This window comes from Silene latifolia, chromosome 9 (genome assembly GCF_048544455.1).
Source record: "Silene latifolia isolate original U9 population chromosome 9, ASM4854445v1, whole genome shotgun sequence".
Lineage (NCBI taxonomy): Eukaryota > Viridiplantae > Streptophyta > Magnoliopsida > Caryophyllales > Caryophyllaceae > Silene > Silene latifolia.
The window spans coordinates 6,600,664-6,625,333 of NC_133534.1; the positions used below are offsets into that span (position 1 = coordinate 6,600,664).

Here is a 24,670-nt window from a genome sequence, read left to right on the forward strand (position 1 = left end):
TAGTTCCCAACACAGAATATTAACACCGAGGCGGAAATTCCGAATCACCTTTGATGGATCGAGTTACTACCCGGTAGTCGGTAACACAGTACTGACAATGGACCACAAAAAGGAAAATAAGGAGTAGGAACGTATGGTTTACTTTTCTGTGCAATTGGGCATAGTGGATGAAAGATGCTCTTCTGAAAGGAGCCTCTCAATTCGCTTTCTAACGTATAATTGGAGCCTATTTTAAGTCATTTTATATGAAGAAATTGCTACAAAAAGTCTCCCAAGTCTTGTTTTTCAATCTAACATCACCTTCATATCTTATTGTATTGTATACAGCTCATTTAGGAATCTTGCTCTTGCTTATTTTAGCTTCTTAGCTTCATTACATGCCAAAAGTCTTCACTTAAGTCAAAACGGACTGCATGACCCAGTCAAAAAAGCGAGTCGGTGAACCAAAACTACAAATGATCACCTCTGCTCTGAACGATACGGTTTTGAAACATCCGAGTGCATATCGTGAGAGGGGCACTATCCGTCTTCAGCTTGTGACAGATAGTGTCTGTCATCAATGAGAATTTGTGGAAAATGAATTGCTTCAATTTTCGAGTACACATGTAAAACACCCAAAATCTTGTTTAAGACGGATATCTCCGTCTTAAACAATAGAACGGGTCAAATACTTAGATGAGACAAAAGTATTTGACCCATTTTACCACTTAAGAAGGATACGGCCGTCTTAAGAAAGACCAACGGGTAAAAAGAACGACGAAAAGTTGGTAACAGAAACAGAGATGCATATATTATTGCTGAACACTGACAGACTATACATAGGTACAAAAGAGAAGAGCTTGAAGGAATCAACCATGGCTCAAGTCTTCAGTGAGAAGACTAAATCAAGAATTACATGGAAAAAAGGAGAAAAAAATAAACAAATTAAAGTATCAGAAGAAAAAAAAAACAAGAGAAAAAAACTGAAGAAAGAAATACCTAAGCATCTGTCAACCTAAAGGTGGTGGAAGTATCCATTATTCTACTTCTCACTCAAAACTGATGCCCCCACCAGTTTCCGGCACACCGCGGAAAGCAACTTTGGTTGGGCTGTTAAATACATCACTGCTACAAAAGCAAGGAGCCAACTTTTGGCATCGAAGCCAGGATCAAGTTAGTGGTTGGACCTACAAGTCAGGGTTAATCCTGAATTCCCAAGAAACCATCAGCGGGACATGACGAGGCTTGTTAAAGGTGGTGGTATTACAGATGAGTTGAAAAGAGATTCGTTTTTGAACTTGAATTTATCGCGACCAACTTTGGAAGTCTCGTTAGTCTCCTTATTCTCCTTTCCGACTTTTAGAGCTAAAACCTTGTGGTTTGTCTTGTGGGAAAGCGTCCTTTCAGAGTTAACTCTGCTCGCACGAGGATGTAGCCTCTGAACGGAAAAGAAAGTACGTTTCCTCTTCCCCAATGTCTTCCACTTCAACTGCGACAGAAAATCGTCTTTCAAAAGGTCTGGCACAGTTTTATTGCTTTCATGCAAATTACTTGTACCGACTTCTTTTCTTGAATCAAGCTCTGGCTGATTGTAATCACAAGTCGGAATTTGGGCTTTCATATCGCCAATTTGTCCAGCTGTTTCCTCTTTACCTAAACCAGACAGAATAGAAGCTGCAACATCTGGCCTTTCACCTAGCTCTTTCCATGTGTTCTCCATCCACTCTTGAGAATGTCTAAGATCACTTGGACCGAAAACAGATTCTAGTTTTTCGCCTGAAACAAAAAAAAATATTAAAAAGGAACAATATGACCAGGGAAAGCTGAACCGACCCAGCCTAAAACATACAGTGAACAGATAACAATTTGTTGAGCAAAAACCCGAATTGTCAACCTGAACTTCATTGCTCCCAAACTGACCCACACCCCATAAGGCCATAATCACTCAAACACACCAGACCTCAAAATGAGTCAAGCAGACGTCCAGAACTGACATGAATCTAATCATACAAGAGTGATTGGTTCGATGGGTCCAGAACTGACAAGATGGTCTATTACTCATTAATATTTGGCTTTAATCATTTAATTATACAGGTTATTTGTACCATTTCACAGTAAAATGTCGTCAACAAATATAGGGGGTACAAAAGAAGCGGCCTCCATATGAGTTGTTCAAAAACAATAATTACCTGGAAAATAAACACGGAAGTTCTCGCCAGGTTGCTTCTGGATGACAACACCTTCCCACCAGCCATCGTGCTGCCATGCATCAACAATTGTACCAACATTAAAGGCCCAAGAAATTTTGCCTTTGGGTGCCGCCAAGGATGGTCTAATCATTGTTCTGCCATGAAGTCGTAGACCCATCTCATCCCGAACGGCAATTCTCGATGCTAATACCCATTCCTATAATGCAAACGAAAACAAAATTGTAAGTGAGCCTGGAAAGAAAAGGGAAGTTTAATTAAATAAATCCCATGTGGTCGGAAAATATGTTAAATATAAACCAATGAATAGCATACATTCGATATACATTTTAAGTTTACTTGAAAATAACTGCAAAATTTAGTGAGAAGAAGTAAACAGACTTTGATTATAAGATCTAATGCAAGTGGATACACAAGTTCAATAGCTTAAATGTCGTTTTTCTAACCGAAAAAGTCTTCAGAGAAGAACGAAATAAAATATATACCTCAAGACAATTTGCTTCATTCTCTGCATCCTTAATGTCATGATAAGACAGCTTGACCTTGTTTTTATGTTTCTTAATGACAGTAGCCCTGAACCAACAACCTCTCATCCCACTGTCCTGTGACAACACTTCAACAACAGAGCCGACAGAAGCTACTCGAGGAGGAGCTTCTACTTTCCCTCCAATCCTGGATACAGTCACAAGTGGGCCTTTCTTTGGAGGAATAACATTATCAATTTCCGTAGCATCTTTAACTGTTGAATTCACTCTCCAGTCGCGTGCCAAACGCAATCTTTTCCTTGGTTTCGACCCACTCCCATCGTTGATTTCCCTTTTCCGAGAATCCTCGGGCTCATTTGCATCAGACGAACCACCACTGGTCTGAGGTGATACAAGAGTTGGAAAATCTGCATGTAATTGTTTAGGTTGTTATTAAAAAAATAGACGTCCAGCGGGGGGTTCGGAGATTAAACAACAAAAAGCAAAAGTTAACTATCCACACCAAAGAAGGTAACACTACTACAAATAAGGGGAAACCTCAGCAGCAAAAGGCAAAATAAAACACACAACAAAACATATTTTGAACCACAGATAAAGAGGTGACGGAAGTTGGAACATGTAATAACCTAGATATGAAGAAGGCATAAGGGTGCCGAAGCTCTGAACCGGCTCTTAGACATTGGTCTAACAATCCTGCAGCCCATAGTCAGCCGTTGTTAAGTTGAAAATAGTTATGTGAAAGATATGACGATGATTAAAATATGACATATCAACCATACTGAACAACACTTTCAGTTTTCATTACAACAATCCCTGACAGTTGCGCTAAAGTATAGCACTACATGTTCAAGGATTTCTTAAATACGAAATGCTATTTATACCATCAACAAGTTCCAAAGCTTAGACGTTTTGGTCCTGAATGTGACGCACATGAATACGCACTTCACCAATTTCATCCAAGCATACGCTTCCCGCAAAATCTTTACTTCAAAATATTTGGAAAACTCTTTAATCTAGGGTAGAAAAAAAAGAATCGGAATATATAGATTAGAAAAGTAAACATCTCAGCCATCCTATAACATCATAAACCATATAATCCACCCATACGAAACAATTTTTATTGGGACGTCGGAGTATATATAGAACTACAAATTGCCATCAATCTCACCAAGTACATGCATGTTATTCAAGAGAGAGTTTATTGTTAACATCCCCGATTTTTGGCTAAACCAAATTTAATTTTTATATACAAAGCCGATAATAGAGAGAATGTTATAGCCAATATACAAAGCTCCAAAATACAGCCCCAAAATACAGCCGTAACAAAACTACAGACTACAATTCAACAGTACACAATAGGACATGACTCCGGGTGTACTTCCAACTCTATCTGAAACTGCAGAAGTCAGCAGAACTATGAAGATGACCTCCGAAAAAAATAACACAATACAAGAAGCTACTTTCCTTCCAGATCTCTGAACTCTCACATAAAACACATAGATTTGGTCAGTTTAATACGAATTCACGAGTCTTATCAAAGACCATTTAGCTGAAGTCACAACCACGCACTCAAAGAGAAAGGGATATAAACTACTTTGACTTCATAAACAATAATTCGAGCTTATTAAATTAGATTCAACAAGGAGAAAAACCTATCAACATCTCAAAAATAAAAGCTTTATCAAATCTAAATTTCCAATAACCCATCAACATCACACAGCTAGATATTTATTCATTTTCTTACATCGACCATTCTTAGACGATTACACGCGAACTCAGAAGAACCCAAAATTACTTCTTTTTTATGTAGATATGAACACCCAGATCTCAATTTATAAAAAAATACAACAAAAACAATATCTTGTTTATAAAACACAACTAAAAAGAGCTCAAAATTAAATCACCACCACCCAAAACAACCCAGAAAATCGAAATCAATAGAATATCCAAAAAAAAACAGAAAATTTATTAAAAAAAAATTAGAAAACCTAATTAAATCAATATCTTGTTTATAAAAAACAACTAAAATGAGCTCAAAATTAAATGCCTCCAACCAAAACAACCCAGATAATCGAAATCAATAGAATACCCAAAGAAAAACAGAAAATTTATTAAGGAAAATTAAAAAACATATAAACAACAGGCCAATTAATCGAAAGTTGATTGTTTGACCCCCCCAATAATAACCCAGAAACTCAATTAAAAAACCTCGAAAATCGAAATCAATGGCATAGAACAAAAAACACCCTAGAAAATCTATTAAAAATTTGGAAAACAAAATTATAAAGGGGACATTAAAACTGAAATCTCCCAAAAAAAAAACCCAGAGAATCGAAATTTCATTGTTTTGACTCCGAATAAACACCAGATAATCGATTGAAAACCCCAGAAAACAGTAATCAGATGAAAACCCACGTACAATACCCCAGAAATTGAATCAAAAAATAGAAAATCAAGCTAATTAGGGCAAATTAGAATTGACAAATCACAAAAAACGGCTCAGAAAATCAAAAATTCTGTCGTATACCACCAAAATCAACCTAAAAACTCAATTAAACAACCCAGAAAACCGAAATCAAACAAAAAGAGAGAGATTTATCGAATAAAGTACCTGGTAGAAAGGAGTTCAACCAATCAAGAAGCTCACGTCTAGATCTAGGTTTAGTACCAGTATTACAAAACGTCGTCGTCTTAGAATCATTACAATCAAGAAGAAATCGATAAGTCATATGCCTTAAACTCCTCTCTTTCGCAATAACAGCTAGATCTTTACCTCCATCTCTTCTTTTCATCGTATAATGTATCTCTCTCTTCCCTTTCTCGCTACACACATACACCTCTTCCCACCCTACATACCCTCCTACACCACCGCCGCCGTCGTTTGCGCCGCTGTGATCCGCCGTCGCCGGCCACCTTGCCATGGGAGTGAATTGAAGAATGAATAAGGAATGATGAGTTAGGGTTCTTGAGTTATTTCTATTGAGTTAATTGATTTGGGAATTGAAATTAAAATAATAATAATAATAATAATGTAGTGAGAGGAGAGAGAAAGAAGGAGGAAGGGGGATTATATAGTGAGGTGGAGGATAAGGGGAGAGATTAGGGTTTTGAGATGAACGGCTGAGATTGATTTGGTACACGTGTTTGTGTGTAGGAAAGTCGTTGGATGTTACGCGAGTTTTGGGTTGAATGAGTTTGATATGTTGGGTGTGGAATTATAGTTTTGCCCTTTGGAGGGAATTTTGATTTTTTTGATTTTTGGCATGTAGGCTAGGGAGGTTAAGTAGGTCGGGTATGGGTTAAGTCAGTTCGAGATAATAAGAGGGTCGCGTTTGATTAGTTTGAGTTGGCAACACTTTGGGTCTAGTCAGATCAGGTCGAATTGAGGTTATCTACAATAACTATTCAGTATCCACCAATAAATATTCGGGTAGTGTCAGAGAAGAAGTTAAGCACAAATTAAACAGGTCATGCCCCAAATGAGTTTTTCGGAAAAAGTATACTTATGAACTTGTTTTTGAAAAGAATTTAGGGTTATTTCATGGGAATAATCCATCATATGTCCCATCTTCTCATATTAATCTATCCTCGTAATTAACTGAGAATAATCTCATCTTTAACGTCATTTAACTTGTAGTACACCGATGGAAGGATTACCTAGACAACCGGTTACCCTTTATATAAAACTAATTAACCTATATAATTAACTTATCTCCCAACACTTCAATTCCCCAAAGTTCTCTCCAACTCCACCACCAGCCACCACACACTCCCACCACCGACTGCACCCACCACCCACAACAGTTGTAAACCGCACACTCCCTCTACCCGACAACACCGCTGCCGTCTACCTCCTCACCACCAGCCCACACACCCGTCGTCGCCACTCCACCACCTTATGAATAATGACATACGCGACCTTCTTTTCCATTTCTCCTACTGTTTCTTCTGTCATCCTTCACTTCTTCTTCTTCTTCCTTCATTTTCTCTATATATAATTTCTTCCTTCCTCATTTCGTTTTTTCTTCAATTTCATTAAAGGTAAGGTACAATACAAAACCCAGAAAAATCAAAATCAAAAACCCTAATTCCCCTGAAATCCCCATTCCCTTTAAAAAAAATTATGTGATTCAAATTAAAAAGTGGATTTCGTTTGAATATATGGGCTTAATTTGGATTAAAAAAAGTTGATCTCAAGACCACTGGCTAATTTTGGTGCCGAGATGGATGGTGTTTTTGAGGATAAGGATCAATTCCAGACTATATTTTTTGGCCAATTGATTGCGTCTCCGAAGGTGAGGGTCGATTCCGATAGGTAAATTTCGTTGGTGGAAGATCATTTTTGGGGACGAAAGCCAATTTTACGGCGAGTTGGAGTGGTCGGATGTGGGTTGTCGGGCGATGGGTGGTGGATGGTCTGGTGGTAGATAGTGGGTGCCGGGTGTTGGTTGTGAGGTGTTGTCTGTGTTGTACTGTTTGTTGGTAAGAAGAAGAAATAAAGAATTGAAGAAATTAAGAAGTTCAAGGGGTCACTTGTTTACAAACCGGTAATCTTAGGTCAAAAATGGGGTTGGTCTACTAAAAGTTAAATGACGTCAAAGACGAGATTATTCCCGGTTAAACACGAGGATAGATTAATATGAGAAGATAGGACATAGGATGGATTATTCCTATGAAATAACCCAAAAATTTATATGGTTCGAAATATAGGTCGTCAAATTGATGCTTCACCCCTAGGTAAATTTTGAACCTAGCTTCGTCCCTGGGTAGAGTCATATATATAGAGTCAGGTTCAAGTCCTCATTTCAAGTGTCAGGTTGAATCATTCATGTCGAGTCATTCGAATGGGCCAATTTTTGACAGGTATGGTGGCATGGCTTAAACTTTACTACTTATGTCGATGGAATGTACGAAGGAAAATAAAAATTTAGAAATATATGGAGTTATAATCCCCTATTTACTAAATGAATAGGCGAAACTCCCACTTTTCCCGCCAAAAGATATTTCATAGAATAGTGCGTGGTATTTTTAACATATACTATAGGTGTGGACATGATAATTTATAAATGGACATAATCTTTTGTATTTAAATATTTATATTATTTAATATTTCACATTCTGCACAAATTTATCTCCGATCATTTCAGGATAAGAAAATTCTTTTTTTAAAGCTTTATGATAAAATTATTTTTTTATAATAAGAAGTTGCGGCTAAAAAATATGGTATTAGTAAATATTTGTTAAAAATTCATTTGACTTTTATGATAAAAATTTGCGGCTAAAAAATATGTTATTAGTAAACATTTGTAAATTAACATCATTAATTTCTCGGTAAAAAAACCAAAAAAAATACTCATTTTATTACTTCTCACGATCTAAATTTTTATTTATTTCTCCAATCAAAATACATTAAGGAGAAACATGAAAAATAAATGAATTGTCGATTTAAATTCTATAAATAATACACTAGAAAGTAAGACTCTATAAATACCGTACATATATTGCACGAGGTCTATATTAGTGAGTCTATAAATAGCGCGCATTCATTGCGCGGGATCTAAACTAGTTTGTAGTAATCGGAAAATCAGATTAAGACGGTTTTAGAAGGAAATCAAATCCTTATTTAAGACCGAAATATCTTGGCTATACTGATAAGTCTTGCTTCTTAAATTTTAAAATGGGTCAAATACTGCTACATGATTCTAATAAAGACACAACTTTTGATATTTTATAGGCAAAATGTAATTTGATACTCCCTCCTATTCACTATATTCTTCCTTTTTTTTTTGCACAAGAATTAAGAAAATGAATTTGGACTACACAAAACACACTACCCCACATGCAATTTAATTTGGACCACACAAATCAACCCAAAAAAAGGAAATAGGGAAGAAAACCTGAATAATCTGAATAAGAAAATAAGGAAGAATATAGTGAATATGAGGTAATATTATTTAATCTGCTTTAAGATTAAGACAAGTAACTTGATTAGTTTGAATTTGGATTAGAGGAGGGTTTTTAGGACATTTATTAATTTAATCAATTAGTCTTGTTGAAGACGGGTTTGAGCAAGTGACGGATAATGCCACTCACAAAACGGATAGGGGGGGACAAGGTGGGGGCACCCCATGTACTTCCCTCTCTCCTCTATTTGGGTCATTTGTGAGGGAAAATGGTATCCGTTACTACAAAGTGACGGATACGTGCCGTCACAAATGAAATTTTGAGTAATTTAATATAGGAGAATTGGAGATCATGTCTTGATAATTTGGTGATATCTGATCAGATAGAGAAGGAAGCAAGTGGGCAAGTTGACTTGTACTCTCATGGAAAAAAATTTGGGTGTATTCGATATGAAATTATGAATGTATTATCACAAATTCTTGTTTGTGACGGACGCTATTCGTCACAAACAAGAGACGGGTACCATTTTACCTCATAAAGTACCCACTTTTTCTCTATCTGCAACACTATTCATGTGGTCCCCTTTCTCCACTAACCCATTTTGTTACCATTTTATCTCACAAAATATCCGTCACAAATGGTAACCCGTCACAAGGGAGACCAATTGATGTATTATAATGGGATATTTGTGCATTTTGAATTTTTGGTGGTTGCGAATGATGGAAAGAGAGGTGACTTGTCATAAAGGAATTATCGAGATATGGTTTAATTAAAAAGAGTTATTAAATTATCGAGATAAAAGGTTTATTTAAAAGGAGTTGCACTGTATTAAAATTGCTTCATTAGAAATGTTGAATCGGTTAGTCGTTGCTCTTTTGTTATGGACCATAATGGAATAATTAATGACTCACTAAAGTGGATGTTTTTCTTTTTTTGAGAAATAGCGGTTCTTTGAATCTTCGATGTAGTTAGCCAGTTATAGATGTCATTTCATCTCGAGTCATTCAGAAACCTCTTTCTACTACTCATACAAGGGTAATACTTCATATATCCAAAACCCTTACCCCACAACTTATGGAAGCCATTTAGACATTAGGATAACGTTGTTATACACAAAGAAAAGAGTTTCAGTGAATTTGTCATGCCAATTTTACATTAACAAGTTACAATCCAACTAACTGTTCGATAGCGCTTCTCATTTCAAGAGCTTTATTATGAATTGTAGTATTAGCTCATGTATATCGGTTCAAAGAGTCACAATCAATGTTGTTAGGATCGAGATTCTACTAGTAGATATGATTGAATCAATAGAATCGGATCATATAATCATAAAATTCTACAAACTAGCTCAATATAGTTTTTTTATGTGGCACAAACATATAATTGAAGATCAAAACACTTATTTATATTTACTCATTAATATTGACAATTAATGATTTTAGTATCATTGTAGGAACATGTTCCTATAACGTATACGAAATTTGGGTTTTACAATGACATTATATAAATATATATATTTTTGTTTTCTACTATGGAACTTGATCGTAGGACCTGATTATTATTATCTTATCTCTAGATGAATAGGATCGTAATATTACACAACCATGACATAATCTATAATATCCAAATCAAAGAATCTTGCCTGTGACCGTCTCTTTAAAAAGACCTCTCACAAATCACAATCTCTCCCCACTTGCTCTCCAACTTACCCTTTTATCTCACGTCTGTTCAAAGAATTTTGTCGGTCACAGAATTTGTGTATCCAAATAGATAAAATCACATGCTTTGGACACAAGCCCCCCAAATGCATACTTATAAACGATTATTTAAAACTTCTCCGATCAAAAGTCAAAATTAAAGGCAATGTCTAACGTAATCAACTGTAACTTATCAAAGCAAACATTCGTCATCATGACGAGCACAAATAAAACGGAAATATTCGTCATAAATTTAAAATGGGTTAAGCATGACAGATGAGACAAAAGGAAGATATCTAAGTACTAACAAAAATGTTTGTCCTATATAGGTAATTGGAAGCATATTTGACTATTTTGTATCTAAAAACGGATATTGTCGTCTTAAAAGAGACTCGTCACTGAAATGATCAAAAATAAGTTAAAACTCCTTTTGATTAACAATCAGGCTGTCAAAAATCTACCTAATCAATTAAATCTTTTTCAAAGACGGCACACGACGAGGACATTTTCACCCCTGAACTGTTTACCCTCAACTAATCTCCTCCATTGTAACAAGTATAGCTGCCAGTCTGCTGCTATCATGTTCGGCCACCACCGCAATTGAAACGAGAGATGATCTCACCTTATTTTAAAGATAAATTAAGTAATTAACCACCTTAATGAATGAACTGAAACACAAAAACAAACCTATTTCATATGGGGTCGCTCTCATGGTACACTTACAATGAGATCATCTCATACGAGAATTTGTGCATCGCCAATCTGTTCGAGAATATACAATTATCATCAAACACACTTACATACTCCCATTGAACATGGCTACAATCAATGGAACATCAAACACATTTTTTCTTTCCTTGAGAGAACATACAGCAAAACAAAACGGAAAAACAGGACGGTACAAAAACTTCTGCAAATACGGTAAAACAACCTATCTCCTGCATCTAGCCACTGACCTGGAAGAAAATCTACACTAAATTCTCTAAATTTGAGTCCTGTACTTCTTCCTATAATATTGGAGGAGCACCTTTCCACTTTTTTCCATCCTAACAGCGGATTGAAGTATTTTCTCATCCTTTTTGGGTAGATCGTCACTACATATGTTTTTATGTTTTTGACGATTTGTCTTGGATTTAGACCGGGTTTTTCTAGACCACCATTTGATGCTTGAGATTCTTGAAATAGGGGCCATGGCTGAGAGTAAATGGTCGAGATTCAGTGTATGTTCGATCTTTTTTGAAAGAAAACCTTTCCTAGCACTATACCGTAGGTTAATCCCAAGTTTTGATGTCCAATCTTCTTGGAGATCAGAAAGCTGCTCAGAATCAACTGTGGTGTCGATGAGTTTCAGTTCCTTCTCAGTAGCAGTATCAAGTTGGACCTCTTTATAATTGAACGGAATTCTGAATTCTTCTGCAATAGCAAAGGCGTTTGCCTTTATCTTTTCATATTCTACATTGGAAAATGTGAAAAGGAATGAGGATTAATATAAAAAACAAAGACATGATGTTGTTTTGTTAGGATATTCAATAAGAGATCACAATGGTAAAGTCGTTTTGTTAGGAGCAAAAAAGTGCGGTTCCAATAGTATTCTTGTTGCGGAAGCTCTCGCTTTAAAAGAAGGCATTTTAGCAGCTAAATATTTAGGAATCTCAAAGTTAATTGTGGAGGGTGATAATTTATGTGTGATTAACTCGATTAGAGGTACCTGGCAAATTCCTTGGGAAATTTCTAGTATTATTAAGGATGTGAAATTAGACCTTCATTTTTTCGATGAAGTGATAATTAAACATTGCTTAAATGAAGCCAACAAGGTTCTTCGACTTCATGGCTTCTATTGGACATTCATGTCCAACTCTTTCGAGGTGGTTTGATAGCCGGCGGCTTCAACTTACCTCCCTCATTCGAAAGGATGAGATAGGTTGGTCCTACCCCAGAGGATCAACCTAGTTTTCTTACCTTATCAAAAAAAAAAAAAAAAAAAAAAAAAAAGACATGATGTTGTGCCATGTTGTCAACAATTTGATTTCTCCCCGAAATATAGAATCAAGATTGTACCACAACTGAAGTTACACCAGCTCTTCATTTACGTGTACCCATGTCCGACACTACCGCTCATTCATGGGTATCACTTGAGCATTTAAAAAAAATGTGGATTTTTCATAAAATAGCCCCGTCCGGCAATTGGACATATACTCATGTAAGAAACTACTAAACGAGTATGAGTAACAGAGATCACAACCACTGCAGAAATTGCATATCTAGGGGTTATTTTTCTCATACACGTGAAGTATTATGTATACTTGGGACAATAAAGTGACGGATACAAAAAGCAGAGCATTAGCTTACCAGAATGACAAATAACGAGCACCTTGACTCCACCTTTGGGTCTCAACAGCTCCTTGATTTGAACTGCATGCTCTAAGCAGAAAATTCGCGGTCTCAAAACACCAAACGCATTCCAGCTATCGTAATTACAGGCTGCTGAAGACAAGACGAGCAATAAATTCAAAACAGTACAAAAGTCGATTTTCTAAATAACAACAGCCATACAATTTAACACAATTGCATGGATGCTAAATAAGGTATTACGTATGGCAAATACTAGTTGAGCTCCAGGGTGAAATCCCGACATTCCCGTGTTATTACAAATATATATGAACCCAATTGTAAATAACATTTCAGGCTCAGCTAAGAGCAGATAACATTAGCTATTGCTCTCTGTCACAATGGTTTGAAAGTCACTTTCCCAAGATAAGTCCAAGGTTCAATTCCCACCGTGGAATTATCTTTTGACTGTCAAAAAAAAAAATCTGAGGTGATGTAAAATCATCAAAAGGCAATTCAAGATAAGGGATCAACCATCAACCTGATTATACATTTCTAAAAGACCATCCAAAAAAGCCATAAATGATGCAATGCAGCCCCATATTACACGAACCTTCCTTAGTACTTAAATGATCTTCTAGCTTTAAAATGAAAAGATCCGATAATAGCAGGAAATTACGAGTTCAAAATACCGCCAGACTAGCAGCTCAATGACTTTGACACTTCATAAAGAACTAGTTATATCTACTAGACCATCCAACATTACATATTTGACTGGTAATCTAGTTTTTTGGACCATTTGCAAATTATAATAACAAATGGAAACAAGGAGTGCAATTTACAAGAACTACTGAGGGATTGAATAAACTAGGGAGAAAGGAGTAATACAGATAAGTATGGGGTTGGGGAGGAGATCAACTTAAAAGGAATATAACTAGAATGTGATCTTATACCAGAGACAGATATCTTATCATCTTGCTCTTGTGGACTGTCTACACCAATTGCTGGGTGATGCTCAGCAGGGAAAAGCTCTAACGAGGATTTCTCGGATGGTTGAACAACAGACATAAATGGATATCCAAGAATACCACAAGCTACGCAGGGCACAGTTCCTGAGTCAATTTGGAAGTCATGAGAAAGATCATCACTACCGAGATATAAGTCATCCACAGTTTCTCTATGCAACGTTATCTGGTTAATATCCTGGTTCGGTGACTCGTTGGGAGCTACAGCCACTTCAGCGTCATTATCACATAGAGCATCCTTTGGTACTAAGACTTCTCTGGCAAATGATGGCAATGAATCAGGGTGCCATAATACAACGCGAAGAACAGAATCTTTTTCTCTAAGACTGCTCAGTAGACTGTTTTCCTTTAGCACATCATCAATAAAAGCTTTCTTGACTGAAAATTCTCTTCCGTCCTTCAGACGATCTCTCAGGCGAGAACTTCGTACTCCAGGAAGTAAAGATTCTGGAACCCTGTCAAGGAAGAAGCTAATTATCATGAAATCTTAAACATTTACAGATAAAAAAAAACAGCAAATGATTACATAATACAAACTAGAAAGCCTGGATCAGTTCATTGCTCGCAATTCACAAATCTCAACACAGCATGATCAGCATAATATAATTTTCACATATATAATTAACATATCGTTGAAGCAATTATCAACACAATTTTCATTATGAATCGTCTAAAAATAGCATTTTGTTGTTCTCTAACACACAAGTGAGACTGCGTACATCCAGTCCATGCCCTGCCATATACTAAAGACAATGGGATAATCTTATTGTTTTTGTATTATAGCGTGTATAAAAAGTTGGATAGGATTCTTCACATTACTTTTTTCCATTATGGATAATTCATATGAATCCAAAAGTAATATGTGAATGCGTGTATTCAAATAAATCAAGTCAAAACAGGCAGTTTCCAATTCCTCATAATTTGCTTTTTTTACCAAAAAACAGCCCTCAATTCATTTCCCATACTAATTCATCTTTTTCAGTCAAAAAAATTTAAACATTGCGGAAACTAGAACTCTTAATGGCACGAGATTCACGAAGCACATACTCCAAAATTTCATATGCAGATAAAGAAGAAACTAATAAGAATAAATGTAGCCGACCTTGAAACAAATGACATTGTCAGCAAGTACAGAAGTTGTTGATGAGAGAGCATGGGAAGATGATCCATTGCAGTCCTGCGCACTGCAGCTTCCTTAGCTATGGTTAGCCACTGAGGCGTGCCAAAATTAGCAGCTTCTCCACAATTGAAACCTAGTGAACATAATAATAAGATTTAATCAAACAGATTAGGGGATCGGTCAGTTTATCTTCAACTTTTGTAATATTAAGAAAAGTCGGAGAATGATTTAGAGCCATGAGATGAAATTTCATTGTCGTAGCAAAGTCACAATAGTAACTCTCATGAGAGATCATCTCCCCTATAGATATACTGAGACAGAAAGGTTTGGATTATGTATTGATGGGCTTGTTAGTTGAATAACTGAAGCAGTCTCACAAGAACATTGTACGGGTTAGCCTCTTCTGGGGGAATTATGAATGGATGAGAAAAATATCATGGTTGTTTTCAATTCTATAAATAATTGTACTATAAACTAACACTTCAGGATAATTGACCGGCATTGATTAAGCATATTGGCCAACCAGAAAGCTGAATGACAGTGAAATGCTCAAAAGTAAACATAACTTGCTTGTGTTTCCTTCAATCTTGATTGGGTGGGACAGGGGAAGAAATATGAATCAGACATCGAAAGCAAAACCACAAAGAGTGATGCAGTGATCAAGTCATAAAATTACTCAAAACGCCAAAAAAAAGAAAAGGATATCTCATTCCTACTCTAATAACTGGAAATTCGTCTTCGCATGAGTAGGAATGAGATGTCCTTGTTTTAGTTACTGTACACTTCTGTGAAGACGAATTTCCACTTAATAAAATAGGACTGTGCACTCTTAAACAAGCATCTGTTGGTTTATCACTCTTTGTAGTTTTGGTTTTGACATCTTCGCATTAGTAGGAATGAATCAGACATCTGTTGGTGTATAGTTTTATACTACTGTCCTCAATCAGTGCAATCAGAACAAACAATACATGTATGAAAGAGTTGTCAAGCTTATATAACTTGAATCTCATGTCACTCTTAATCAAACTCAAAAAGAAATTACCATGACTGAATCCTACATGATAAGCCCTTGGGAATGACACCACATATTCACCAGGATTCTGTATCAACCTAATTAAAATAGTCCACATATTAATACAACAGTCGAGGAAATGAGCGGAACAATCGAGCTGAGTGACCAAAGTAGTGCTCGTAATCATGAATGGGAAATCTAAAATCAGTCAATACATGGCCAACATGGGTATTAACGATAAAAGGGATACCTGCAACAAGGGATACCAGATCTAACAATCATCTCAGGTGAGAGAAGGGTGGTCTTTTCACCAAGAAGTTTCAGTGCAGCTGTCCAGGAGATAAAAACCTAAGTTACAATAGTATTATGTTCAATTTGTATTTATTTCTACCTAATAAAATTAAGAACATGATTTCAAAAAAAAAGAAAAAAAACTTAATGAACATGAGAACTTAACAAAACTGCAATTTAAGCATAAAAAAATTCACTGGATGCCAGATAAGTGGTTCCCAAAAGACAACTCCAAACATGGATACACTCTACCATTACGTCTAAATGGAATCTGGTCTCTCATTGTTTCTCTTACGACTCACGTGAGTTACAGTGCATGCTCTTAATGTGTTAACTCCAGTCACTGTAGTTTTACACTTTTACTTCCCAGCACAGGTCACAATGCAACATACAGCATGCTGATAGACACTATCATTACACAGCAGTAGCCCACACAAAGTCATCCTAGCTTTTGTTAAGTTACTCCAAAATTGTTCAAGCATGAAAGGAAATAGATATTTAGTCATAAAATTTCCTGTTTCGGGATGCCAGTAGTTTTTTGCATTTTGAGTCAAAAACACCATTATTTTCTTACACTAACACAATGCAATTTTCATTGCAATATTAACAATGAATTATTTGGCAACAATCTTTCTGGGATGTTAACACAAGGGTAAGGCTGCGTAATTCAAGATTCAATACACACAAGCGATCAACCAGATAAATCAAAGTAATTTGTACACGAAACTAATAAGTAATTCATAGGAGTATTATCTATAACATACCTAAGTGGTCAAACTCTCCTCCATAAGCCTTCTTACGTATAACATCCTCAAAAGCAAATGCATAGTCGCCAGGGATCCCATACCATGTCTTTGGTGAGCCAGTATGCATAAAGTTCAAGCTATGAAGCTCATGATCTTCAATATGCCACGCAAACCAGCTGAATAACATACCGATGTAAACCATCGGAGACGTAACACCAGGAATGTTATCCAACATAAATCGAGTAAGTGATCCAGCAGAACGGGTAATTGCTTGTAGGTTCCAAGGACTATTTGAAAGTTTCCATCCAGCAGTACCTTCTAGTTCGACATCATCCCTTGACTCATTAGATTGTAAAGCTTCATTATATGACGTGCTCGGTGAACCAATTATTCCCTTCCCTTCCTTTGACGATGAAGACGTATCGTGGGGAAATGCCTGTCCTTCCACCCCACTGCAATCATTCTTAGAAGTGTTTACACTGTATTTTGCATAATAAGATCTTCCTCGTTGACATTGACCAGTTATTCTCCTCCTTTTGCGTGGATGGAAAAAACCTAGCAACCCCTCTGGCTCCCCAAAACCAGAACCTGGGACATCATTTGCATACTCAACATATATAGGCTTCTCCAAAGCCGCCTTCCAAAACAAAGCCTCGACTTCTATCGGACTTACTTCCTTCACCGTACCTAACACACTCCTACTAAATCCTTTCGCCTTTGCTTCAAATTGGTCTAAAGTATAGACCTCCCCACTTTGCCACACCTGCTTCCTCGCAGTCTGTGGCAACTTCTTCCCCTCCCCTTTCCCTCTCCCTACAGTTTGTCCTAACTCTTGCTGCCTAGTCGTGAACACAGCTCTCTCACCACCCTCCTTACTCCTCACCCTCTTCGACAAATCCTTCACATCTACATCTCCTAACCCTAGCTCTCTCGCATTCAACAGAGACTTATTCACATTGTTGAAAACATATCGTTTCGACGGTCTGGGCAAGGGGGGAATCACCTTACATATACCAAAAGCACTAGCTTCTTTCTCGATTTTCGATATATACGCAATTGGGTCAGCAAATTCAGTGTCAGTGGGTCGAAATTCCGGCGCTAAGGGTAATCCCTTCAACCATTTGGGTATTTCAGCATTACCCATCAAACCCTAAAATTATTCATCAACTAACCAACATATAACAATCAATTGTCAACTTCCACCTTATTTTATCAGATATACCTCTGCAATTTGTTAAAATTCCTTCCAATTGAAACCCAGATTTATACCTAATTAAATATTAAAACACAAACCCTAATCAAATTAACCGCCAATTTTCGGTTACAAAAGATGATTAATTAATCCCATCAAAACGAAGAATTGAACATACAAGAAAACTAAGATTCGATTACAATTAAAAGATAATTAGTAGGTAATTAACAATGAATACATGGAGAAATGTGAAGTTTTAATTATTTAAATATTTAAATTATGAAGGAGGGAGAGATAGTGAGATAAGAGAGAGAACCTGAAGTGATTGAATAATGAGGAGCAAGGAGTTCGTTGCGTTCGGTGGGTCAATCATCGTGGACAAGGGATTGTTATACTTTAACAAAGTGTCTTGCTTGTGAGTTGTGACGGGTTAATCCCGTCCACAAGTGGCAACCTCTCAAAAGGGAGAAAAAGAGATGAAGATTTAATTCAGTCAAATTCAAGACCTCTCACAAAAAGGGAGAAGGGACAAGGTGGGGCACCCCATGTGCTTCCCCACTCACCTCTCATGGGTATTTTGTGAGAGGAAATGGTATCCGTCACAAGTTTGTGACGAATATCGCCATCTTCAATGAGATTTTGTGATACTTTAAAGGTAACAGATGTCTGACTTTACCCGGACTACCTTTATTTAACATTAAAATTTATTTTCAATTAATTTTAAATTGCATAATTCATAAATTTATAATTAATATATTTTTCAGCGATACAGAGTATATCTTCTTAAAATTATAATGAAATAAATACTACTTTAAAGGTAACTAGTATGGGTGTCCAGCTTCGCCCGGGCTACCTTTATTTAACATTAAAATTTATTTTCAATTAAATAAAACTATTTCTACGATACAGAGTATATCTTAAAATTACAATGAAATAAATTAAGAGACAAGTTTACTACCCCGCTATTAATATTTTAGTTAAATCGATTGGTTAGTTAATTGTTCATATATACTTTCTTTTGTTCTTAGTATTGTTACTTTTATTACATTCGTTATTACTATTTTTGCTTTCACTACTCCCGCCGTAATTTTTTTTTTTTTTTTGAGAGAACTCCCGCCGTAATTATTGTTACTTCACTACTTGTACATAAATATTTATAATTTCACTACTCACGTTGTTACTTATGTTACTTTTACTACTCCCGCTCGCTGCTAGTATTGTTACTTTGACTATATTTAATGTTATTACAATTCTTTTCACTACTAACAGAATTACTTTCACTATTTAAGTATCCAATGAGTGATTACTATCATATTACTATATGCATTAAATATATTACATGTATGCGTTAAATTAATCAAATCGAAATAATTATGGAATTTTATATTTTTTTTGGAAATCTAGCTTGATTTATTTACATTTTAGCAGTTTCCAAAATATAATATACTTATATTATATTTGTTTATGTTAAAATAATTAACATATTTATACTAATTAATACCATACGAGGTGCTTGTTTATTTAAGGAAAATCACCATATTCCGGTGTTCTCTAAATTTATACTTCAAGCAAAACTATATTATATTTACATTGAAGTCACTTGATGAGGTCCATCGCACAATAATATTGATTTAAAACTATATAGTATAATTAATTTGTATAGATTTGTTTAATTATATTGAAGTCCCTTGATTTATGTAATTAATATATAGTACTTGACACTCGCGAAGGATGGCTAGGCCGAAAGGTGAGGGTGGATTGGGTTTTCGGGATTTCCGACAATTCAATTTAGCTCTTCTTGGTAAGCAGGCATGGAGATTGGTAACAAACCCAAATTGTTTGTGGTCACGATTGATGAAGGCGAAGTACTTTCCTAACAATGAGTTTATGACGGCTGGGGTTGGCTATAATCCAAGTTATACTTGGAGGGGTATATTGGAAGCGAGAGAGGTGATGGTTCGAGGGATGAGGAGACGAGTTGGTGACGGAATGACAACGAGGGTGTGTGGTTATTCTTGGCTGCCCAATACGCACACGGGACGCCTAATATCACCGTGTCCACAAGGTTTGGAGGATATGTGTGTAGATGAGCTGATGATACCGAACACTGCTGCGTGGGATGAGTTAAAATTGAATCAGCTACTCCTTCCGTTTGAGGTGCAGCGTGTGCTTGACACTCGCATCAGTCCGAATAAACCACCGGACATTTGGTATTGGGGTCTTGAAAAGGATGGTGTCTATACGGTGAGAAGTGCGTATAAGATGTTGGTGGGTGAGCTGGGAGACATGACAGGGGCTCTGATGGACTAGAGGAAGATGGCTCGGAATCGGCCTGAAACTTTCGGTTTGGCCCCGTGTGAAGCTCTTCTTCTGGCAATTGTGTAGTGAAGCGCTCGCCACACGAGCTAACATTGCAGCCCGGGTCGGAGGTGAGTATTCTCTTTGTCCTTTTTGTCATTCTGATCTTGAGTCGAGTCTCCATTTGTTTCGGGATTGTGGGGTGGCAAAATGGGTCTGGGATGGCTTGGATCTGGGAGAGTTAACGGCGGGAAGGGGAGGGGATGTGAAGGAATGGGTGGAGATGTGCTGGAAGAATATGTGCATGGAGGAAGGAGCACGACTAATGGTTGGGTGTTGGGCTATTTGGGAACATCGAAATAAGGTTGTGTTCGATAATGCTACTGTGTTCCCGGTGGACGTGATTCGAAGAGCGAAGGATGTCATGCAAGAGAGTGATGAGTGTGAGGGGATGTGGATTGGTGGAGGGAGGAACGATAAAGAGGGAGCTCGAAAGGATAAGACTGCGGGTTGGAGACCGGCGCGGGATGGTTTTGTCAAAATAAATGTGGATGCGGGGGTGAAAGAGGGTGAGGGGGTTGGTACGGGGATTGTTTGTCGAGATAGCAATGGTGACGTTTTGTGGGGTTTGTCGATTGGGAGGGACCAGTGCTGGGAAGTCCACTTTGCAGAAGCGACCGCTATTATGGATGGCCTTGAGGAAGCAGCTGCGCGTGGAATTCGGAAAGTGGAGATGGAGAGTGACTGTTTACCGGTTATAGAAGCTATTCGCGACAAACAGACGGGTCGAAGCATGTTCCACCAGCTCCTAGATGATATTATTATGTTTTGTTCGAACTTTGAGTCTGTTGTTTGGTCTTATGTTAGTCGAGTCAATAATTGTGTTGCACATGGTCTAGCTCATTGTATACCACGTGCCGTAGGAAAGGTTATTTGGGAGGATGGTCTTCCACCTTCTGTGAACTCTGCTGTTATTTTTGATCGATCTTTAATAGAGTAATGCCGATAGGCATTTTTCTTCAAAAAAAAATATATAGTACTAGGTTTGGTGCCCGGCTTCGCCCGAGCTACCTCTATTTATCGGTAAATTTTATTTTCAATGAAATAAACTATGTTGGAGTTATCTAACTCACACGTTTACTATTTGTAATATATTTTTCTACGGCATATCTTGTAATTATGATTAAATGTAAAATTATTTTCAAATTAAGACACACGTTCCCTACCCCGCTATTAATATTATTACTTTCACGACATTCTTTCTTAAAAATCATTACGTTCACTACTCCCGTGGTTACTATTGTTTCTTTTACTAATTCCTCTATTTTTTTCTGTTAAATTCATTATTCCCGTTAATTTTATCTGGCCTATATTTAAATGAATAAAATATTTCCTTGAGTCGATTGGTTATTTAATTGTTCATACTTTTTCTCATTGTTAGCACTGTTACTTTCACTACATTCGTAGTTACTTTCACTACTCCCACTATTATTATTATAATAACTATCACTACTCCCCTCAAACCACCACTTGTAACCAACAACCACAAACAAAACAACACAACTACGGCCTATCTTACACTCCCCGCTACCTACGTACTAATTTTCAGACCAAACAAAGCATCATAACCTCTTTAAATGACCCACTAAAAATCCCCGACCACTCGCTAATCTCTCCGACCAGCCTTACTTTACACAACAATATACCCCACATAAGGCCACTTTTGACCATCGTGTTGATAACCCATGGAAAGCTTGTATTTCCACCTTTCCAACGAGTCCAAGAACACCTCAAACCGACATCGTTTGCTATCCCAAACATCGATTGAAAGTTACCCCATTGCAAAATGCTAAGTCCTTCAGCCAAAAAGTCGTGTTTGACAACAAAAAAATTATTAAAGGTTGTGTTTTACAAACTTTTTTTTAAAGGTGGTGTTTGGAAGAATTTTTTTTTAAAGGTTGTGTTTGACAAAAAACCCTTAATTTAATGTATAATTCTATGATAATACTAATTAATTCCGTAAGGGGGGCATGCTAATTTTAAGGAAAATCACTATATTCTTGTGTTTTCTAAATTTAATCATTTTAATTTAATGTAATTTACATAAATATTCTTCATCAAGTCATCTTTATATTATACTTTTAACCAAAACTCTATAATATTTACATTGAGGTCCCTTTATCAGGTCCATCACACGGTGCTATCGATTTAAAACTATATAGTATAATTAATTTGTATAGATTTATTTAATTACATTAAAATCCCTTGGTTTCTGGAATTAATATATAGTATTGATTGATTGATTGACTGATTGATGATTGATGACCACGGATTCCTTGGTCACAAAAATAAAAATAAAAATACTTAGTGTAAATCCTGACGTAAGACGGTTTATGTAATTGTTATTGTTTTTGGGATAGATTCGGTTTAATCCGAATTTGAGTTGCGTAGGATTATTAGGGCGGTAAAACTCTCCCTCATGGCTGGATTGAGCATGAGACATCTGGTTAAGTTAGAATCTCTTACCAGTTGAGCACGAGACATCTGGTATGTAAACGTTATTGTGAAGACAATTTTTTCAATAAGAGGCGAATTGTTGTAAAATTTGTCTTACAAGAGACTTTTGTATGACTTCTTTTAATTTCTCATGAAATATTTTTGAGAATCTTTTTTCATATGACTTCTTAATGCGTGTCATTATGGCACACGTTAGAAAAATCGTATTGTTAATACAAACTACAAAGTACGTGTAATATACAGAATATGGGATGCGAGCGATAAGTTTCTAGAGGATAGGTAAGTTGAGAATAACTTTTAGAGTAAAATATCAATTACTATATTTTATATACCAAATTTTCAAACTTAATACCTTTTATAATGTTTTTTAAAACTTACTCGCCTAGAATGTTATTCCGTATTTCCGAACACTAAAACTTGATATCAACTCTTCTCTCGGGTCACCAAAAAGAGAATATTCTGTTATGTTTAATGCACTTGTTTTTATGAACTACTTTCATCACTAGTTAAGACACTTGTTTTTTTCATGTCTTAGCCTAAAGACTGAGAAAGTATAATTTTTTCATGTCATCCCCCTAAAACTAAAAGAATAAGAAAACACCAACTTTTTCCCGCTCAAATGCTCATACCTATAAGTGGGCCTTTTTTTTACATATTACTATGCTGGGCTTAGTATATGCTGTCAAATAATCTATAACATATACAAGTCCACTAAAATCTACTGTATAACATTAGTACGCAGTCAAATAATCCTAAATTGAGTAATATATCATAAAGGAATGTTTATGCAACAAATAAGTATAACATCCCCCTAAAACTAAAAGAATAAGAAAACACCAACTTTTTCCCGCTCAAATGCTCATACCTATAAGTGGGCCTTTTTTTTACATATTACTATGCTGGGCTTAGTATATGCTGTCAAATAATCTATAACATATACAAGTCCACTAAAATCTATAACATTAGTACGCAGTCAAATAATCCTAAATTGAGTAATATATCATAAAGGAATGTTTATGCAACAAATAAGTATAACAATATCAATTAAAATATGCACTAAAAATATCAAAATTTTACATATCTTTGTAATAAAAATATACAGCAAAACTATTCCTAATTATACAGCAAAATGATTCCTAATTATACTACTCAATAAAATTTTACATATCTTTGTAAAAATACATTCCTAATTATACTACTTAATAAAATCTTTCAATATACCCCTAACAACCTCTCCATAGTTAAGATCTTTTGATGAATCAGAGATGGTAGCATAAACATGTCGTACAAAATATATTGAGATGGTAGCTTATACTTACTTATGAATATGGAGAAAATAGTAGTTTTAATTGTTTATGAATCGTCCGTTTAGATGTGTCGTATTATTTATAATTTGTTTCCGTTTATAAAGTTAATATGCGATTTACTTACATTTTGTTTTAACTCAATGATCATATCCCCCTATTAGTAGTGACCCTAAATTATAGTATTTTTTTGAATAATAATCGGTTTTCATTATATGTAATAATAAAAAAAAGTTTGCACAAAAATAATTTAATCTAAAAGTCTTTTAAATAGTACACTTTTTTTTAATATATCACTAACATTATAACGTACATTAGAACTTATAATAAGTACAGTTCATTTATACAAATATCTTAAATGGCCACTATATAAGCAAAACTCACAAATATCGTTCTTTAGCTCTCAAATACCGTGCTTTAGCACGGGATCTCAACTAGTTTATATGAGTTTTCTAACAGATAGCTTGATTGCTTGTATTGTGAATTTGTGATAATTTATATTGACATGAAAATGGGCTTGGATGATTAAGTACGTAGTACAAAAGCAATGGCCCAATATAATTGA

The 24,670-nt window shown here is 35.9% G+C and overlaps 2 protein-coding genes across 4 annotated transcripts; both read right to left on the reverse strand.

The window, feature by feature from the left end:
- Positions 1 to 768: 768 nt before the first annotated feature.
- LOC141598905 (uncharacterized) lies at positions 769 to 5,716 on the reverse strand. Of its 2 annotated transcripts, XM_074418723.1 has the most exons (5): positions 5,283 to 5,714; positions 3,298 to 3,364; positions 2,672 to 3,078; positions 2,169 to 2,385; positions 769 to 1,755 (listed from the first exon to the last, which is right to left on the reverse strand). In XM_074418723.1, exons 2-5 carry the CDS (start codon positions 3,314 to 3,316, stop codon positions 1,205 to 1,207), a joined length of 1,194 nt encoding a protein of 397 aa, XP_074274824.1. In that variant the 5' UTR covers positions 3,317 to 3,364; positions 5,283 to 5,714; the 3' UTR covers positions 769 to 1,204. The 2 variants fall into 2 exon arrangements, with proteins under 2 accessions (XP_074274824.1, XP_074274823.1); XM_074418722.1 differs by lacking the exon at positions 3,298 to 3,364 and having other exon boundaries at positions 5,283 to 5,716.
- A 5,225-nt stretch (positions 5,717 to 10,941) lies between these two features.
- LOC141598906 (lysine-specific demethylase ELF6) lies at positions 10,942 to 18,383 on the reverse strand. Of its 2 annotated transcripts, none has more exons than XM_074418725.1 (8): positions 18,303 to 18,383; positions 16,813 to 18,063; positions 16,008 to 16,086; positions 15,788 to 15,855; positions 14,728 to 14,878; positions 13,554 to 14,080; positions 12,622 to 12,753; positions 10,942 to 11,724 (listed from the first exon to the last, which is right to left on the reverse strand). In XM_074418725.1, the coding sequence occupies exons 2-8, from the start codon at positions 17,936 to 17,938 to the stop codon at positions 11,255 to 11,257; spliced, it is 2,553 nt and encodes an 850-aa protein (XP_074274826.1). In that variant the 5' UTR covers positions 17,939 to 18,063; positions 18,303 to 18,383; the 3' UTR covers positions 10,942 to 11,254. The 2 variants fall into 2 exon arrangements, with proteins under 2 accessions (XP_074274826.1, XP_074274825.1); XM_074418724.1 differs by having other exon boundaries at positions 12,622 to 12,756.
- Positions 18,384 to 24,670: the final 6,287 nt, after the last annotated feature.

What these genes read in the sequence shown, in the direction of transcription:
- LOC141598905 (XM_074418722.1), bottom strand. Translation starts at nt 5,592, where the DNA reads ATGGCAAGGTGGCCGGCGACGGCGGATCACAGCGGCGCAAACGACGGC. An exon ending in ATGAAGCAAATTGTCTTGAG is followed by an intron (nt 2,386 to 2,671) that starts GTATATATTTTA and finishes TTTGCATTATAG; the next exon opens with GAATGGGTATTAGCATCGAG. An exon ending in CTTCCGTGTTTATTTTCCAG is followed by an intron (nt 1,756 to 2,168) that starts GTAATTATTGTT and finishes TTTTTGTTTCAG; the next exon opens with GCGAAAAACTAGAATCTGTT.
- LOC141598906 (XM_074418724.1), bottom strand. Translation starts at nt 17,938, where the DNA reads ATGGGTAATGCTGAAATACCCAAATGGTTGAAGGGATTACCCTTAGCG. An exon ending in AGGAGAGTTTGACCACTTAG is followed by an intron (nt 16,087 to 16,812) that starts GTATGTTATAGA and finishes TCTCCTGGACAG; the next exon opens with CTGCACTGAAACTTCTTGGT. An exon ending in TGATAAGATATCTGTCTCTG is followed by an intron (nt 12,757 to 13,553) that starts GTATAAGATCAC and finishes TCTTGTCTTCAG; the next exon opens with CAGCCTGTAATTACGATAGC.